Raw genomic sequence first — 16110 nt, forward strand, 5'->3', positions numbered from 1 at the left:
TGCACAACCTTCACCCCTTGTGAAGACTTGAAGAGGACCAAGACCATTTTAAAATCATGTTCACCAGAATAAATGATAATAACATAACAGCTAGCTTTCTTATTGCAATCAGCTAAGCATGGTCATATAGAAACGAGAAGAATTTGTAAGCAAAGGGAAGAGTGACCTTACCAGCATGCAGGTATGCCAGGTCAGGATTTTCGATGTCTGGGTGTAGTTCTTTCAAGTGATTACGAAACTCCACGGGGATATTGGTTCCATAGTCACATTTAGGACAGTTATACATTTTTACTCCTTCATGCTTTCCTGTATGTAAGATGTGTTTACGGATGTTTTCAGCACAGTTGGACCTAGAAAGCCACGAAAAAATAAGTTAGTTATATAGAAATTTATTCCTTACTAGTCATTCAAATAAAACCTGGTGCTATAATGGAAAACGAGTAGTCATTCATTTTTTGCCATTTGCCTGATTTTTGCATCCTCTTAGGTTTTGCATAAATGTGGTCCTTTGCATGAAGGCTCTCAAAGCTGTTTCAGGTTCACTGAGCAACACATCTGAAGCAGAAGCATTTAAAAATGAACAATTTTTTACATTTGCAGAAGTCTTATAATTTTTATTTTTCTTGATGGTAGTCGACAATGGACAGAAATTAGGCAAAAGTCTTTAACTTGGCAAAACTGAAATGCACAGCAGCTTTTAACATTCCCACTGAAGCTCACGTGAACCTTTCCTACGGAGTTCCTAGATGCCATAGGAGTCCCTGTGAGTGATTTTTTGTAAGGGTATTCTACCAGCTCTCATCTCTACCTTATGAACTGCTCCTAGAAAAGAGAATTGAGTTGTTGGAATTTATACCTTTTTGAAAATACACACAGATTCTGATTTATATCTGAAAGACAGCTTTTGTAGAAGCAGTGGAGTTTTCACACATAAAAGTCAGAATACATATACAATTAGTTTTATGCATTTCAAATAAATGTTTCTAATGATATTTCTGAAAAAAAAGTGACTAGAAAAAGATCTCACATTTCTTTTACCCACAAACAGATCCAAAATAAGATGGCAATTTTTAAGTGCCAGTCTTTGAAATATTGCAGTCTCGTTCCAAAATTATTTTGCATTAGAATTATATACTTATTCAAAGCCTGTGATGAATCCCATATGAAATATACAACTTCTTCATTTATTTCAATTGGAAATAACCATTATATTTTTTCTTGAATCAAAATAACAGCCTGTGAACATACTTTTTTAGACTTTCATAGCTCTGTACACTACTAATATTGTCAAAGGAAGAACAGCAAATCAGTTTAACTGAAATAAATACAAACACTCAAGTGAGCTATATAAATACACGATACTTCACAAATATTCCAATACGACAACAGCAGCATTTTGAGCAACTGATTGTTTACGTGTCACTGTTACAAACACCACAGTAACAGGCACCTAAAAAAAGGACCCCCAAAATAAACTGGAAGTAGCAGCTTGAAGTTCTGCTGGAGTGCTTGTCTCTCCCTTGGAGATGGTCATAGTAAAGCTGATATCTGCCTTACGGTGCTGCCAAAGCTCACCCTCTGTCATGTCCATCTGCTATATACCAGTATAATGATCAGGCTCCCGAGAATGTCAGAGACGACACTTATGTTCACTGAAAAATAGGGGAAATATTGGTCCTCAGGATCTTTCAGGATTCAGCCCTAAAAAATTACAATGCTCATAAATGGTTTTTAAATGGAACAATGTATTTTATTAAAAAAAAAAAAAAAGAAAGCGTATGCTGCAAAGAAAGCGGGAGGCAATCTGGTAACCTTCTATCATGGGTTACACTTTAAAGGGTAGTGGATTAAAGTAGAGCATACAAATCTGAAATAGAATATCCGTGTCCTTTTAGCTCAGCTCTCATACTATGTTAAGGAAAGATAGAAAACTTTGAAATATTTCTGTGAAATATATAAAGGATCTGCGGAAACCTCTATAAGAGTTGTGTAAAAAACCCAGCCTGTTCAAGTCATAAAAGGCCAGTTCTGTCTTCTTTGGTTGGTGAATTGGCCCCAACCACTTTAAACGGAGCAATGCCAAAGTGTCATTTATTCAGTCAACAGTAAAAATCCGTGACTAAACATGCCAACATAGTAATAAGTTCATAATGGGAAATAAAAATAAAATAATAAAAAAAAATTCCATGTGATGATGTCAGAAAGGCTTAATCAGAAATGAGGAACCTGAGATCACAAGGCCTTACAAATGGCATCTCCTATTGGGTGGCAATTCAGCAATTTCAATCATAACATAAACTATGAAGGTAACAACTGGCAAATCCAAGTACTTTTGAAGTCAAGTAATACCTTTAAATATGACATGACAAAAATGTGCTGCATATAAAATACTTTTAAATTATTCAGCTATTCAGTGTGCTTTGACTGTCTGTTTTATTAGGACTCTTCTCCTGAGTACTGTACAAGTATGTTATTATATGTCTGATACCAAAAAAATCCACCAAAAGTCTGTGTATGTGTGTACTAATATCAATTCATCTCACATGACTAAAAACAGAGGTCTGTGATTTTAAACAGCACTGGTATTTTCATGAAAGCTATGCCATGATAAACATCTAACTAAAACATTGTAGTGTTGCAATCATGGTGATAGTTAAACATTTGACAGGCTTTCTGTTATAAAATTCGCTTCCAGGAGTTTATAAAATTTGAGAGAAAAATTCTCTTTGTTCTGAAATTTGGCAAGATAGAGCCCAGCCCAAATGAAATTGAGTAGAGTCTTTCTGTTTTTTCAGTTCTACTCTGAATTACAGCCACAAACGAATGCAGCTTTTAAGAAGTCAGCCTGTGTTCCAATAAGGCTAAACCAGAGGTTTCAAAGTTAGATTACTATTATAGTTCCTTAATGTAAGCATCCTTTCATCCTTATGATCCATTTACCATTTTGAAAATCAAATGTATATATTTCTGACAATTTTTTCATGCTCTGCAATAACAGGAAGGGCACTCATTAGAGAAACTTTCTTAGTCCAAAGCTGTGGTGTATTGGTTTGTATCCAATTCTGATGTGGAGAAGCACAACAGAAATATTGGTTTTATTCCACATCTTGCAGTCAGTCTTCTTATGAAACATGAAGAAAGGTTTGAGACTTGATGCAAACCCCTCAACAAGTCTATTAAAGGGAAATGGAAGGCCTGTATAGAGTCTTCAGTGTCCTGCCAGTGATATACACGGCAAAAAAGGAGGGGGAGGCACTCAGCCCATATTTCCCAAGCTACAAGCCTGTACCAATTCCTTCCTCAAAGACTGATACATTGGGAAGGGCGCAAACCTCGTTTCCACTGCACATGTCCAGGTGAGCTCCCACATTTCTGTAAAGGACGATGCTGTGAAGTAAAGGAGATGGATGGCAAGTTTCTCCTGAGAAATGTAGCTACTGCTTAGGACAAAAGGAAAACCTCTTTTGGCTGAAGATAAAAAAAGGCTTTGATCTCCAATATTGATCGCACAGCGATGCACTCTCATTGCTGTTCTAAGTGCACTTTTCATGTTGCCATTGCAAGTCTACTCCTACCAACCAGTTACCTGTCTTTCTTTTACTCTTCTCAAATAATTAAAGGTTGCTGCATATTCGAATAACATGAACTGGAAATGACAGGTGAGTTGTAAAATTGTATTTTAGTTACAGAATGGTTGAGGTTGGAAGGGACCTCTGGAGGTCATCCCATCCAACACCTCTGGTCAAGCAGGGTCACCTACAGACAGTAATGTAGGACATGTCCAGGCAGCTTTTGAATATCTTTAAGGAGAGAGACTCCACAACCTCCCAGGGCAACCTGTGCCAGTGCTTGGTCACCTTCACAGGAACCCAGGTCATTTTCTGCAAAACTGCTTTCCAGCTGGTCAGCCTTCAGCGTCTATTGGTGCCTGGGGTTGTTCCTCCTCAGGTCCAGGACTTGACACTTCTTTGTTGAACTATAGGAGGTTTCTGTCAGCAAATTTCTTCAGCCTGTTGAGGTCTCTCTGGATGGCAGCGTGACCCTCTGGTGTAACAGCCACCTCTCCCAGCTTCATGTCATCTCTAAACTTGCTGAGGGTAGACTCTGTCCCATCATCCAGATCATTAACGAAAATGACGAAAAGGACTGGACACAGTACTGAACCCTGGGGTACACCACTAGTTACTGGCATCCAACAGACTTCATACTGCTGATCACCCTCTGGGCCCACTCAGCTGTTCAACGTGAACATCGTATCCAAAAAAGATTTAAGTTCCATTTGATGTCATTGTCATTTATGTAAGCAAATCTGACAATACTGGTAACCACCCAGATAGGAAGAGCATACCACAGCAAAAGAAGAAAAAGAAAAAGGTGGGCAGGTGTTTTAACAGTGAATAATAGTCTCCAATGGACATCTCAATGAGGCTCAAAGCTTCTCCACAATGGGGTCAAAAGCAAATATCACTATTCCAAGAATGAGAACAGAACAGTTCACTCAAGTTTTCAGTGGCAACCATGCTTGCACAGGCATCCTCCACAGAGTGACAAGGAAGCACAATGCCACATGCCACAACCCTGTGCATCCTCATCTGCTTCTTAGCAGCACGGATGTGCTGTGCTAGGAGAGGGGAATGAAGTGGAGGGTTAGGAGTAGCATAAAATGTCCAGACTTTTTGTCAGCGTGAGAAGCTGTGGCCTTTGTATTGTTTTCCCTCTCCTATTGTCTCTCTGCTATTCCTATATATATATCTGTTCTGTTACTAATAAACAGGGCATCATGCTAAAACCAAGAAACAGAGCAACTGGTCTACAGGAAAATGGGAAAATATACGCTCCTAGAGCACAGAGCAGAAGTTCTCACAACCATCTTCCTCCTTAAGCCAGAAAATACTATTGTTCCTCTAGCCCCTAAAAGCAGTATAACTCTGCCCCTACACAGACACTTTCTCTGTTGCATTGGCAAGCTATAGTGTGCCATTGACCAGATTCCTCAGCGCCACCTTTACCCGACTGGAATCAGCAGTGCTGTTTGGGGTTCCGGGATGGCAGTGCACAGATGTGCACTTTGCAGGAGGCAGAGGTGAGAGCTCAAAGTCAGCTGCAGGGAAACATTGGAGGAACCACAAGCCTTGGAACAAGTTTGTGGCAGAATGGTCAAGCCTGAAGGTCCCCGCAGGAAAAACTGGCTGTGGTTGTTATTATTCCCCCATCATCTCTTCCTTTTTTCCCATCTTGCAGGGCTCATCCAGTTACATCAGTGAGCAGCAAAAGCTGTAAGAAGGTCGAGTTTTGGGCATCCCAGGATTTTGTACCAGAGACACGGCAACTCTGGCTGTACATAGAGACTGGGGAACAAAATGCTGGAGAGCAGCTCCGTGGAGAGGGATCTGGGGGTTCTGGTCGATGACAAGTTGAACATGAGCCAGCAGCGTCCCTGGCAGCCAAGAGGACCAACCATGTCCTGGGGTGCATCCAGCACAGCATTGCCAGGCAGGTGAGGGAGGTGATTGTCCCGCTCTGCTCTGCTCTGGTGCGGCCTCACCTGGAGCACTGTGTGCAGTTCTGAGCAACACAGGATTAAAAAGACATTACGCTACTGGAGAGTGTCCAGAAGAGGGCTATGAAGATGGTGAAGGGTTTGGAAGGGAAGCCGTATGAGGAGCAGCTAAAGTCACTTGGTTTGTTCAGCCTGCAGAAGAGGAGACTGAGGGGAGACCTCATGGCGGCTACAGCTTCCTCGCAAGGGGAGGAGGTGACCAGTGATAAGGACCTGAGGGAATGGCAGGAAGATGTGCCAAAGGGTTTAGGTTGGACATTAGAAAAAGGTTCTTCAGCCAGCGGGTGGTGGAGCACTGGAACAGGCTCCCCAGGGAGGTGTCACGGCCCCAAGCCTGACAGTGTTCAAGAAGAGACTGGACAAGGCCCTCAGACACGTGGTGTGAACTGTGGGGTTGTCACATGCAGGGACAGGAATTGGATCCTTGTGGGTCCCTTCTAACTCAGGACATTCTATGATTCTGTGATCCCCTTCCCCACACAAAGGGGCTCAGCCCCGGCCTGACGGCTGGACACAGGGGGTTGCGCTCTGCCCTCCTCCCAGCCAGCAGCACTGGTTGATGCAGCCCATGGACACAGCTCCATTCAGGAGCCAACTGCAGCGCTGTCCTCATCTTTTATGTGGCATTTTGGATAAAAATCTCGAAGTAAGAGAAATTCATAAAGCATCTTCTGTTAATTCTAAATTTGCCCATGCAAAATTAGGGATGCTTCTACATTAGCATTGTATTCAACAGCTACATGAAATATAGCAGGAAGTAACGTATTTTTATTAAGATGTTTTACTAATAGGGAACTGCAATTAAAACACTCTTCCATTATGCAGTGCCTGACATTTTCAGAAAGATGCTTACTGCAATACATGGAAGCTTTTGGAGGTGCAAATGAGGCAAAGTATTAATTATCTAGCCCACTAAGTTCTAAAAATTTTAGCACCTTGTAGGGTTCTTATTTACACAAAATAAACCTTTTTCAAAATGTTTTCTCCAGGACATTAGGTACAAATGTCCTCTTTCTGCATATAACCTAAAGGACTTACGGCAGCTCCACAGAGGTCACTATTCACAACATAAAAACAAACACAGTGATGCAACCATCCAAGTGAAAAGATTTCTATTTTTTCCCTATTCGTCAGTATGAATCAAGTCCACTCTCAGATGGAGAGCACTCTGAAGGTCTTCTGCACTGTTTAAACCCTACTATGCAACCTGCAAGAAGTATACAGAAATTGCAGCATTTTGATTGAAAAACAGCAAAGTTCTCAGATGCTTTCTTCCAGAAATACAAGCAGCTATGATGAAAACCATCCTTCTCATGAAAGCAGTGTTATTGTAGCTTCTTAACCTCAGTTATTCACCAAAAATTTCAGGTGTTTCTTTCAAAGAAAATGTCACCTAACTTCAAAAACTGTCTTTAAATCAAAACTGTGATAACATAACTAGAAAAGGAGAGCCATAGAGTGTTAGAAATGCAAAGTCAGACTGAGCAGGTAGCTTGACCTCATGGATAGCACTGTTCATGAAAAGTCTGCCCAGTGATTCCTCAAACCCTAACATTTTTTGGTACTAAACCATGATTTTCAGAGATACACTGAAATCCAATGGAAAGCAATGAGGAATCCATTGTAATCATAGGCAAACAACTCTATAGTTGATCACTCTCACATTTACAAACTCATATTTCTCATTTTCCTGCATCCAGCTAACAGATAGTGGTACGTTTCCAACACATCTTGCTCAGCTGAAGAATCCTCTGCTACCTGGAGCTCTAGTGGATGAGTTCCAGAGACCCAATGCCTTCCATCTCACTTTGGGAAATAATCAGATTTTTCCTAATCTCTTTTAAATTGTAAACATTGCTTTAAACTTTGAGTGCTAGAGTGCATTTCACACCAGTGTTTCACACAAGGATACCATGACTTCTCTTGTGCTCAGCATTCTCTAGTTCCAGCCAGAAGTTCTGGGAACTCCTGGCTACTTCTCAAAGCACCAAGAGCTCGTGTTCACTCATTTATACGCAGGAACCTTTCAGGCTTTTTTTTTCAGTTCTACTGCTTCCCAAAACGCAACCCTTCTAGCCTTCCTTTATTTCTTGCATTAAACTGTATGAAAACTAGCATTCAGTAGAGTGACAGTAAACAACGTAATGGGCAATATTTTCTTGACAGGAAAGAAACAAATAACTCAATCTGTCATAATTACATTATAGAAACAGTCTTATTCAATCAAAACCTTCACAATGACATTCATTCTGGCCAACTTCTTCCTAAGTAAAACCCCAGACAAACAAACCAACCAAAACTTCTTCACAGCATGCTCAAGATTTATCTACATTTCTGTTTTTAAAATAAAGTGATTGCCAATTAACTCAAACGACATACAACATTATACACAATCTGCATACACCACTAACATTCATTTCAGACCACAAGTTTAAAACTTAAAGCATCAGCTTACCTCCTCAGTGCTACAGGTCAATACAGTATTGCACAAGAAATAATAAAAACCAGAAAAACATCATGGCCAGCAATACATTCTGAAATGTGTCAAAACTAACATTATTATACTAATTATTATACATAAACACACATATATATATATATGTGCATATATATATATATATATATATATATATAGAAGTGTGACACATCTCAGACATACTACTAGCATGCACCTGTTTGCCTTTTCCTTGCCCTTTTCCTTTCAAAAGCAAAAATCCTACCTTTTATTTAGGTTTTAAATGACTAAGGGAACAATCACATGAATACAAGTGCTGGCACTCTGCAACCTACTTCAGTTATCATGTGACTTATATTATTGCCAGGATTATCAGCATACAGCTCCATGGGAACTCAAGAGGTCACCCACAAGGTGCCCAGTGCCAGCTCAGTTCTGCTTGTCACCGCTGGCAAACATCTCTCTACTCTGTTCACCAAGACCTCTGGTGGACAGTGGCCACAAACTGCTGGGGGACAGCAATGTTCTTACCACTATGGCTGTTTCTACAGTGAACATTTGCCCACATTTGATGCTCTTCCACCAGATCAAGTTCAGATGACCAACATACTCATCCACAGTGTCATAAAAATGCATGCCCTGCAATCTGGTGCGCCATGTATCGCATACATTGCCACTCAGAAAAATATGAAGTTGCCTATAAAAGAGAGTACACTGCATTGGTATGTTTTAATGAGATTTTATGATACAGTCAGTTTCACAAAGAAAATAATAAAAATGTATTTGGGATTTATTCTGACAGTATTATAGTAATACCCACGGATAATAATCATAATGTTTTCTGCTTTTCTACATTTATGGCTTTGCTTTTTTTTTCTTTTTCTGTAATGATCTATTTGTTATGACATACAGTATGTGTGACAGATGTCCAATGCTGGCTGCTAAAAAGTAGCAGAGCCCTGTAGGGAAGCAGCAAAAACTTGTGCGTCAGCACTGAAAATGATGGAAGATTGATAATCACTGCTCGTGTCTCAGCTCCATTCAGCAGCCTGGCATGTCCAAATTGTAATCTGGCCACAGATCTACCATTATATTTACAATATACAGGAATAAAATTTCCCAATTTCAAATAATTGATCATTACAAATACATGTGATACAAGGAGTTGATTACAATAGCCAAAACTGACGCTTTTAAAGGCAAATTCAGGGTAATTGGAGATTCTCAAGGGAAATAAGAAGTGATGTACTCTAGTCTTGTTTACCTCTGAGGAATCTGTAAAGCTGGTTACAACTCTCCACAGTGAACAACAACCGAAGTATAAAAGCAGTGCTGGCATCTAGCCCTACTCAAGAATTTTCAGTCAGAATATTTTTCTCAAAAAACAAAAAAACAAAAAAGAAGTTTGGTGCACAACACACTTCACAACATAAAGAAAATTTGATTTTTGCAAACAAGAGAAAAATCTCTGATTCTAAGGAAATAATAGCTTTCTGCCTTAAGTGCTTCCATAAATTCTGCTTTCTACAGGAAGAGAAAGAAATAAAGAGGAACCTCTTAGACAGAAAGCTGCACATTATGTCCAAACTACTAGATTTGGGAGAAGCAGGTGGAAAGGGTGCAGCAGGGCAGGGAGATGTGCCTCCGCTCTTGACCTGTGCTGTGTCCCCACCTGCCCCAGAGGTGCGGTGCAGAGCCGGGCTGTTCGGCTCCTCAGTCTGCTGAGCAGCTCTTTGGAGAGAGCCGCGGTGTCTCGTTCTACCGACTAGAGAAGGGGAAAAGATAAAGCAAAACCAGAAAAAGCATTTTTTCAGGCGTCTGAGTGGGCTGTGGTCCCGTCAGCCTGTGGCACACGAGGGGTGCGGGTCGGCTGCGCACAGAGCGCTGCTGCATCGCGGCAGCCAAGCTTTAAGCGGCAGAAAGAGCAGGTGGAGTTCACCTATCTCACAGTAACTGAGAATAATCACTCCATTGTTCACGGGCTCCCTCCCTCCCCCTTTTCCTTCGTGTTGGAGCAGATGGCATAAAAGAGAAGCTGGTCTGAGAGACGGCGTCTCTGCAATGGTGTAAGGATGGAGACCAGGCTTTAAGTATCATAGGCTCTGATTTGCAAGGTACTTACACACTTGTGCAGCTTAAGTACAAGCAGCCCCATTGACTTCAAAAGAATGACTCACAAGCTTAAATTTATGTACATGATCAAATACCTTGCTGAAATGAGGCCATGGAAAGCATCCATTTTTTAAAAAAGCTAGGATGAATTTAATTGAAGACACACTTTTCCTTTCAACATCATTTTTTTCCCCTCTTGTACTTCTTTTAATGACCACATAAAGTAGCTGAACAATTCTGTAGAGTCTGTTTGTATATCTCCTGGAACCCATAAAGGATTTTCACAAATCTCAAAGTGTAGATGGAGCCTAAGAAAGCGTGTGGAGACTACAGGCTTCACAAAGATGAAACTGGACTCCCAGTGTTGCTGGAGTCAGAAATGATAGCAACAGACCCTAAAGGCTGCCTGTCAATCTCAGATGCAGATGGCACTTCTTCCAACTGGCCTTTGTGTCAGTTCCTCCAGCCACTTTAGTGACAACACGGCTCCCTAGAGGGCAGCTCCTGTTGCTTTGCAGCCTGCAGGGCACTGCAGGCTGTACGCTCTCTGCTCAAAGTAGGGTTTTTTTAATGCTAATACATCGCCTCTTCTTGCCCTATCCCAGCACCAACCCCTCATGCAAAAAGAGATGGTCATTTTCTTCCTTATTTCAAATGTTCCAGTTTATCAGTGGAATAAGCATTAATTGTCTGAGAGATTCACTTTTGTTATGCATGCCAAAAGTATATATAAAAATCGCTGCTAATAAAATTTGCAGATGACACTGTAATTGGTAGCATGATTAATAATGATGACACTGCAGCCATACAGAGCGAGCAGAACTGTTTCACAAGCTGGGCCTGTTCAATCAAAACGTGTGCACCCACAACTACATGTCAGCTCTCACACCCTTGCACAACTGCATGCAAGTAACTTACAGAAAGCGACAATGCTGTGAAAAGCTGTGACATTGAAAACGACTTTGGGATTAGTACACCAGCGGTTTAATGTGAGTTTCCAGTGTGATGCTCTAAGCAGAAAGGTCCCATGTCATTTTTAGATGCCTAAGCAAGGAAGTAGCAAGCAAATATAAGGGTATAATTTTTTTATGACACTGGAGAAACTGATATATCTCTATATATAATATCTATAATATCTACTTTGAATATTACTGCCTACATTTTAAAAGGGAAGCTAACAGTCAAAAATTATTATGAATAGAAATATAAGTTAACCGAGGAAAAAAACCCCAAACATTTAAGTTAAAAATAACAATGACCACAAAAAAATACACAAAAAGAAAAAAAACCTCTCCTGCCCCCACCCCCAAAAAAAACCCCAAAACCCCACATGACAACAACAAAAACCCCAACAAGCCAAAACAAAACCCCACAAACAAAAAACCCCCACCAAAATAAAACAAAAAACCATAACACCAACCCCTGTTTTGTTTATTACATTTGAGCTTGGGGCATGAGAAACCTAATAGGGAATAAATGTATGACTAAGGGGCATCTTAACTTAGAGAAAACCTGTAATAAAACCAAAAACAATGACTACAAGGTACAGTCAAATTCAAATGATAAATAAATTACAATTTCTTCATCACTTACAGCAATTAACCTTTCACACAAGGGGAGGGGGCTCTCCAATTTTGGACGTTTTCAGATCAAACCTCAATGTCTTTCTAGGCGATACAATTTAGTCAAATGCAAGAGGCTCAGTACAGAGCAAACTGGAAAAAGCTATGCAGTTTGTTTAATGCAGAAGGTCAGACTAGCTGAGCTTAAGGCTTTTTGTGGGCTCAAAGTCTACAAGAAGTACAGTTAAAGTCTGAAAAATGTCATTGTGAGGTCAGACATTTATTGTGTTTCCATGATGTCATGGAAATTTGTTCAGTCTGCAAATTAAAATATATTCTTCCTGGCTGTCAATACTGCAAAACCATCTTAGGTTCTGAAAGGCAAATTTGGTTCTTTAGTTGAAGGTATGATTGATTATCTGATCTAAAATCTGCCTTGAAAGTATATATCAGAGAAACATCATTCTCTTCAGATTATGTCCTCATAATGCCATTGTCTGCACAAATATAAGTAAATGCAGCATTTGGCTCTGTACTTTGAGCTTACTTCACAGTCATCATTCACCCCAGGAGAACTGGGTTTTAGGAGTAGGGAGCAAGCAAAAGTTGATTTTTGTTCCTACAAATTTGCCTACAAGGACACGCTGTTGCTCAGTAAGAAACATCAGTTTTCAGGGAGCTAGATTTTCACAGTAGACCTACACGCCAAGTATCAAGAGATACTGCAATGGAATACTGTTGAATGAAAGCACTGAGCTGGGGCTGTTTAGCCTGGAGAAAAGGAGGCTGAGGGGAGACCTGATCGCTGTCTGCAACTACCTGAAAGGAGGTTGTAGCATGGAGGGGGTTGGTCTCGTCTCCCAAGTAGCAAGTGACAGGACAAGAGGAAATGGCTCAAGTTGTGCCAGGGGAGGTTTAGATTGGATATGAGGAAAAAATTCTTCATTGAGAGGGTTGTCAGGCATTGGAACAGGCTGCCCAGGGAAGTGGTGGAGTCACCATTCCTGGAGGCATTTACAAGGCGTTTAGATGAGGTTCTTAGGGATGTGGGTTAGTGCTGGAGTTAGATTATGGCTGGACTCGATGATCCTGTGGGTCTCTTCCAACTGAAATGATTCTATGATTCTACATATTTGACTTACAAAGCATACCTAGCTCAGATCTGCAGAATAAAACGTGTGAGACAGATTCTGGGCCTTCTACTTCAGGCTGTTCAAAGTCCCAGATAACCTGTCTTGTAAACGTATTAACTTAAAATTGGACCACCTGGAGCAGAATAAATTATTTCTGTTCTTTCAACTATACACAATTAGGTCTAAATATTAGAAACAGTATTTTAACAAGATGAGAAATCAAACAAACACTACAAATCTATTGATTGCAAAGAACCAGAACTGCCCGAATTGTGTTGCCTCACGAAGCTGATCTAGTACCCAAGAAGAAAAAAATTTAAACACCAGGGAAAAGCCTTCTGGATTCCAATGAAAGTATTTTGAGGAATTTTATAGACTAAAGCCAAATAAATAATCTTCTGATTGTGTATGCAAAGGTTCTGTTTTAAAGGAAAAAGCAAGCAAGCAACCAACAACAAAAAACCAAAAATGTAAAAATAAAGCCCATCATATTACATGAAAATAAACTTCTTTCATTTGGTACAGATGGTGTTATGGACTTGCTTTTTTGTTTTTCCCCACAGAGGGTTAATATGAAAAGAGGGAAAAATGGTAAAATATGAAACTTGTTCTTTGGTTTCATCTTTCACATTCCTGTACCATACTACAGCAGAAACTAATGAACTTGCTCATCCTTGAAAGCCCTTTTGCATGCTTCTTCCTTCACCCTTACCTCTGATCCTTGCAGATCTTCCCTTATGTGTGTGCCAATTTTACTGGTATAATACGTGCACTTTTATTAGTTGTGTTCTGATGATTTCTACTGAGAGATACTTAAAGCTTATACAAGTCAAAAACTATTTTATCACTTCTGAAGAAAACTAATAGGGCAGAGTCACTGAATGATAAGAGAGAGAGACCACTGAATTTATTTAATAATCCATGTCCATTTCACAAAAATGGCCTGTGTAATCCTTTTAAAAATAATAACCTGTTCATTTCAGACCTTGCACAATGCTTCTCTTTGTCCCTTGTAAGCCTCTCAAATGTCTTATTTTAAAGGAATATATAGTACTCCCGGAAGACATTTTCCCATTTCTATTCTCTTCAACTCCTGTGAGCCCTTGTTCTGTGTGATAAGGCAATCTCCTTCGGGATCTGAGCTGTGTAGTTTCGCACCACGAGTGACAAGGACTCGACTTGAATAACTGCTGTGCGCAGGTTGTAATTATGTCAGCTGGAGTGTTGAACAAGGGGACTGATTAATGTGAGCCCCAGCCCAGGCACAGTCCCTATCAAAACCTCCGTGCAGGCCAGCAGTGGGGATGGGTTAAAGCAGAAAGACAAAACATGCTGTATCGTCCATGATAGATGAATTGCTCCAACAGTCTTCAGGCAGATGTTCCAGGACAGTATAATATACAATTACTCTGCCTTATCACCTTCCCAGGGACAATAAAGCTTCCTCCTTCTATAGCTCATGTGAGTGAAGGCAAAATTAGTTTTACTTTTACAACACTGACTCACTTATCATGTTGCCTTGATTGTGCTTTTACAGCTAAAGAAAACATATATTCCACTCTTAAACTAAACTAAAAAAAAAACAAAACAACCAAAAACACACAACCCCAAAAAACCCCTGCACTCCTCACCTTTTATAAAAAACCAAACAACTCCCTTGAATCTATTTTGCATCAGCAATAAAGGGCTAATTCAGTACATTATTCTAGGAAACACAGCTCACTCTAGAACAACTGAACCTATTCATAGGCTTAATGTTATATGTACCTATACAAAGGTACATTACTGCATCAATACAGGATGCAGAGATTAAAAAATACATAGGTTTTGTACAAAAGATGCCTCTGTGAATAACATGCCCTTAGTGACTACGTTAACTAAGCATTCATTCTAAAAATAGCACAGTACCCTTGTAAAACAATTCTTTGAGAAGTCGTTAATCCACATACCTTTTTAAAGGCCACAAGAGTTTATTGTATAACTGTTCTAAATAATCCAAGTATTTTCCAAAATGTAAACATAAATTAAGTAAATAATAGAAATTTAAGAAGAAAACTAAATATATTTATTTGTATCCATATGTTACCAGATGTACACAGTTGTTTGGTTTTGTTTTTTTTCTGCTGAGATGGAAGTAGTCTGTACATTCCAGAGCTGTTTCCAAGAGTTTACAGAACAGCAGCTTACTAACATAAAGTGAATAGCAAGAGAAGAATATAGCTCATGATATCCTTTTTTTCTAAATACTGGATTGGTTATAGATCAAGCAGCTGTGCTTTAAAGAAAAGAGTCTAAATAGTTCCACTTGCATTCCAAGATGCATTGCTTTCAATAATACCCTTTCTCCAGCTATATAACAAAGACATGATCTCAAAAAAAGAAAAAAGCAAAAAAAGCACCCAGAATTCCATTTGGAGAGACACATATTTGAAGGTCGGGTTTAAAAACAAAGCCAGACTAAACCAGCCGAGGCTGATTCTGACAACACTTAAGACTGCACATATATTTGAAAAATTCTATTTATATGCATTTAGTTCTCATGAAAGTTACTGGATTACTGGTTCTAGAAATGAGAGATGAGATTTTCTAAGGAGACCACGGGAATCACGCGTTGACATGGCACTTCGACTGGATGCAGACTCCCAGCTGTCCAAGCTTCTTTGAAGTTTTAGCTATTAAAGGGTATCATGGTCTTGGTAGCAGTTAAGGTTTCACCATAAGGGTACAGGCTTTTCTGCACTCTTATGTTGAAATGCAATCCTTTCTTTACGATGCAAAAACCAGCTCCAAGAAGGCTGGTATGTTCCCACTGCCCACAATATTGGCTTCAGAAGACAGTGCAACAGAATGGTGTTAGACCACCCTCTGCATGGAGGAACAACAGAAAAATCAGTCTTGGCCTCAGAAAAACTACAATCTAAGCATTGAAAAAGGTATGATAATCAGAAAATAGGCAAAAAAGGTTTGGGAGACAGGGCATCAATGAGACAGGGTAGAAGTAAGTTGCTGTCTTGTTTAGGTTGCACTGTTGGGCACGGCAGCACTGGAAGGCAACCTAGTCTGCCCTCTGTAACAATTCAAATTCCCAATACAGTTAGTGAAGGTAAGAAAAAAACTACTGTAGGTCTCCAGATTTGCTTAAATTAGGTGTCTTCTTTTTCTAAAAAACTTGTAGGTAGCCAATATGAAACATCAGGAGCTCTCATCTGCTCAGAAAAGGAAACACTGGTATCCCTAGCTTCCTGGAAATTAAGGCAATTATTAAGGAAATTATTCTAGGAAGTAGAA

At 39.8% G+C, this 16110-nt stretch overlaps 1 protein-coding gene across 3 annotated transcripts in view; it reads right to left on the bottom strand.

Moving 5' to 3' along the window:
• Positions 1-16110, bottom strand: part of ZNF407 (zinc finger protein 407) — a 349389-nt gene that overhangs the window by 101862 nt on the left and 231417 nt on the right. For all 3 annotated transcript variants that reach the window (XR_010470399.1, XR_010470400.1, XM_065053014.1), the window contains exon 8: positions 172-350. Coding sequence is in view for 1 of the 3 variants with exons in the window: in XM_065053014.1 (XP_064909086.1) it covers positions 172-350 (179 nt within the window). In the remaining 2 variants the exon portion in view is untranslated. The remainder of the gene's footprint in view (positions 1-171; positions 351-16110) is intronic.

This window comes from Columba livia, chromosome 2, assembly GCF_036013475.1.
Source record: "Columba livia isolate bColLiv1 breed racing homer chromosome 2, bColLiv1.pat.W.v2, whole genome shotgun sequence".
NCBI classification, from domain to species: Eukaryota; Metazoa; Chordata; class Aves; order Columbiformes; family Columbidae; genus Columba; species Columba livia.